Genomic DNA, 4,124 nt, shown 5'->3' with positions numbered 1-4,124 from the left:
CGCTAAGTAGCAACGATGCAATGGTGATTTGCATAATTAGTATAATGGGTAGTCGCCCAGAGTAAACCTTCATTACAAATGTCTTGAAATTATATAAATTCACACTTCATTTCAACCGATTGGTCTCATGGATAGCATTTATTCGAATCTTCAGTGGTATCCACCAGTTTGTACGGTGAAAGTTAATCCATGCTTTTCAGAATCTACGACACATTGTGAAACAATTTTATGATTATTGCCTTCAATGTTGTGACAATTAAAGGTATGTAAATTTTCCATAAACCGCAATTAATGATTTGTTGAGAAATTTGATGAAGTTGCCTGTGTGAGCATTTGCAATTTATAGAATGAAAAGACTGACATATTGCACGAAAATAGCTTTTTGATGTGATAATTTTGGATAATTCGTATCTCTGAATTGTAATAAATCAAAAATATTCAGTGAACAAAGAATTTTAATTTTGAAACTTCCTGTTGCTTTAATGAAAATCAGGAACAATTCCTATTAAAATAAATTTTTTTTGATGTAAAGACGTTCATGACTTCGTGGTAAAAATGAATGCGATATGCACATTTATTTTCCTTCTATTTTTTATTCCGTTTTATTTGGATTTCATAAAAATTCTAATAGAACTTTTACTTTTTTGTTATATTTCAACACGTACGCAAACAGTTACGGTACGAGTAAGTTTATTATAGTTAGCGAATAATTCTCTACTTATATAAATCGTCTTAATTTTTGGCGAAAAACATTTTTCTTGAAAGTTCCATAATTTCATGGGCTATAGACTTGGTTGTTTTAGCGAAAATCTGTGAAAATTCTGTTTTGCAAGTTTGGACTATTTTTGATTGTTATAGAGTCATGTTGATCAAAGAAAGTTTTGTTGAAGAAATGGGCTCTAAATTTGCCTACTGCCTATTTAAATACTTTGGATATTCCTAAATCAGTAACTCTCTTTCAACGGAAGTAAACATTTCCAATTTCTGCACATGAAATTTTTCTGGCAACGAACCCTTTACAATTCTCCTCATTTATCGTGTTTTTACGATCAATTAAATTGAATTTTTGAAATTATTGCTGTTATATAATCATTCATTGCTGTCTCAAAACGTATGCTTATGCGTATTTCTCATATATTTTTTAGAAATTTCATCTTTTTGTGAGTAGTAGTTGTTGACATTAATAACTGACACAGTTATGGATATTTGCAATGCACGCTGCCCAGTAATTTTGATTTAAATTGCCTCTGACGTTAGCGCATTGCGCTTATCTTTATATGTAGGAAAGTTGCCAATCTGTAGCTCGCTCAATCACCTCATGCAGAGCAGTACGAAGATTTACTGCAGTGAAATGTCTAAGAAACTATTTCCTGACTACCGGACCATGACAGAAGAACGTCTGAACGGACTTGCAATATTGTGTACGTTCATTCTGGCTTTGGCATTGATATTGGGCTGGCAATAGAAAAGTTCAGTTTCAAATAAAAGTGAAACGTATCATTCGTTTGTAATGCAATTAAAATTATTAATTTGAAAGTTATTATATCACGTGATTGAGAATCCAGGTTTGTTTAAATTTAAAACGGCACTATTTTGTGGCGTTCTCAACATCATCAAATACTACTGATCATGCAACTTGAAACACATTCAGATGTTTATGACAGTGCCATTTACGTAAGGATCAGTAAATCAATTAAAGCAGCTAAGTGCAACAATTCCTGCAGCAGTTTTATAAAATATCGAGTGACCGAGGGTATAAGGGAGAATATAGTAAGGGAGTTGGGTTGCTGACAATGTTGGGAGCTGAAATGGAGGTTCGAGGAGAGGAAGGTGGGGAAGGGGTTCTCAGTATCAGTTTGCAGCTTGGCAGAAAATCATCAGACGTCTCGTTGTGCGGAAACAAGCCAAAGAGGCAAAAATCACAAACGACATTAAAATATATCTGGAATTCAAACATGAATCACAAAATAATAAATGAAAAGTACATGAAAATCTGTTGGGGTTAATCTAGCTGATGATAGCCTGTTTGGCAGCACTACAGCTTCAAAGGTGTTAGTGAAATGCATACATGATTCATTTCACATTAATGACGTAATTCCAACTCCAATGAAGAAAAGTAAAATATTCTTTTAATATTAAGTTGAATTATATTTCAAAAATAAAACCACAGAAAGATAATTGAAAGTACAGTAATATACATCATGAAAATTGCCAAATTACTGATAATAAGGTTAACAAGTAATACATAAACGAGAGGAAAGCAAACATTGTATCCATAGTTATTATTTCATTTCAATAATGTTCGATTAATGGTGGCGGTGTGTAACCAAAGTGCAAGTGCATGAATCTGAATTCAGGTAAACATTTAATATTGAACCCTATGTTCCAGATGTTTTGCTATGAATTCATGTATATTTAGGTCTATCAGCATTTTTCAATTTGAAGATTCGTAAAGCTGAAAATACTTTTCAAACTGAATTCTCAATTACATACAGTTGAAAGTTAACGTTTTTGAAAAAATCCATACTTCAATTAGCTATTTTCAATGATTGCCCAGATTTAACTCTAGGAGGCAATACATTATTCAATTTGCACTTGCTTATAGCATTCAATTTCATACTCTGCTGTACAGATAGAATATCAGAAAGAGCATAGTGCTATCTATTATGCAACACAGAAAAATACGGTTTTTATACAGAAATTATTTCATTTTATTATCACTTTATATTGTTTTCTAAATTTTGCATCATGAAGACATTAGATAAATCAACATTTTTATCTAGCTACTTTTGCGTGTCAGAGGGCGCAACCAGTGTACTCGAGCATAGTTTATTTTTTGTTGACATTATGTTCTAATTCATACTGGAATAGCATATTCAACTTACGTAAGCCAGCGTTTACCGCTATGTGCGCAGTGTCTGTCTTTTATGCAAATTGGGCGGTTTGAAAATTAACTTCATATTAGCAGTACGTCAGTTAAATTGACTTTGTTGACCAACAGAATCCTAGAATGATATTTGCTCGATCTATTTCTCCTTTAAATACTGAGTAAGGTGTGTTCTTAGATATAGAAGAATCTTATCTATTCAAACAAAGGCGTGGTGCAGTTTCAATTTGAATTTGCATTTCAATTTGTTTGCTTTTGAGCTTAAGCGTGGCCTGAATAATGTTTATTCAACGAAATGAAATACGTTTCATACATGTTAATTAATGGAAATGAACTTTATGTAAATTTTCCTGTGGCTACTATTAGTTGCTCTAGAAACTCATTTCAAATGATTGTAGGCGAACGATATGCGGCGAATGAACAATGGCGTTTTCAATGCGATGATGGACGATGAAGAACAATGAAAACGGCTTTGTTTTTTATATATTATAACATTATTTCATTGAATTAATTCTTCTACATTTAGATACAGAAGAATAGAAGATAAAAGAAGACATCCCAAAGACAAGGGTAAGTTAGGTAAGTATAATTCTTTGAGTTAGACTAATTAGTTAAACTTCACTGAGGAGTTCTTGAGTCTGTAATTTATATAAATTCGAGCTGTAAGTTATCGAGCATTTAATTCAGATGTTTGTTAATTAGAGTAATTGGACATAGATCATGAGCATTATTTTAATAAATTTGAGTGGCTTTCCGCATTTGAACGTTTTCATGTCCCAAGCCTTTTGAGTTGAGTTTAGGGTTCATTTGCGGAAAGAGAAATGGTCGCAGAATTTGTCGATCATTTCAAAGGACAATTTTTGAGCATAGTGAGTTTTTAGCACTGCTATAGTTTGAGTATTAGAATAAGTAAATGTTTGAGAATAGCAGTGCAAGGATAGGAGGAATGTGAGATAGGGTGGTGTGCAGGAGTTCGACGGGTTACACTGCACGACGCGACCCTAACCGTATCAAATGATCAAAGTCCATATTTTCAAAGCTCACCTCTTCCTCTCCCGGTTGCGGTACCAGAGGCCTGCCGCCTTGCTCGGATCCCAGCAATGGATCTCAAGCAAGGTTTTTTTTCAGGCCCGACCGCCCCCGCGCCGCCCCCGCCCTCCTGCCGTTAACGGGACTTCCCTCGCGGAGTCTACTAGTCCCGTGCTGTCAGAGACCGCTTTAATCAGATGACCCTGTC

General features: G+C 34.2%; 1 protein-coding gene across 1 annotated transcript; it reads left to right on the top strand.

Annotated features, from left to right (window-relative positions):
• Positions 1-3,708: 3,708 nt before the first annotated feature.
• Tsp_07945a (hypothetical protein) lies at positions 3,709-3,756 on the top strand (the record flags this gene model as incomplete). Its single annotated transcript, XM_003373299.1, has 1 exon — positions 3,709-3,756. A coding segment is annotated over exon 1 (48 nt), but the record flags the coding sequence as incomplete, so codon positions are not given.
• Positions 3,757-4,124: the final 368 nt, after the last annotated feature.

Source organism: Trichinella spiralis (assembly GCF_000181795.1).
Source record: "Trichinella spiralis strain ISS 195 chromosome Unknown Scfld6, whole genome shotgun sequence".
In the NCBI taxonomy this organism is placed as follows: Eukaryota; Metazoa; Nematoda; class Enoplea; order Trichinellida; family Trichinellidae; genus Trichinella; species Trichinella spiralis.
Note: the sequence above shows the minus strand (reverse complement) of the source record. Positions and strands in the feature narration are given on the sequence as shown.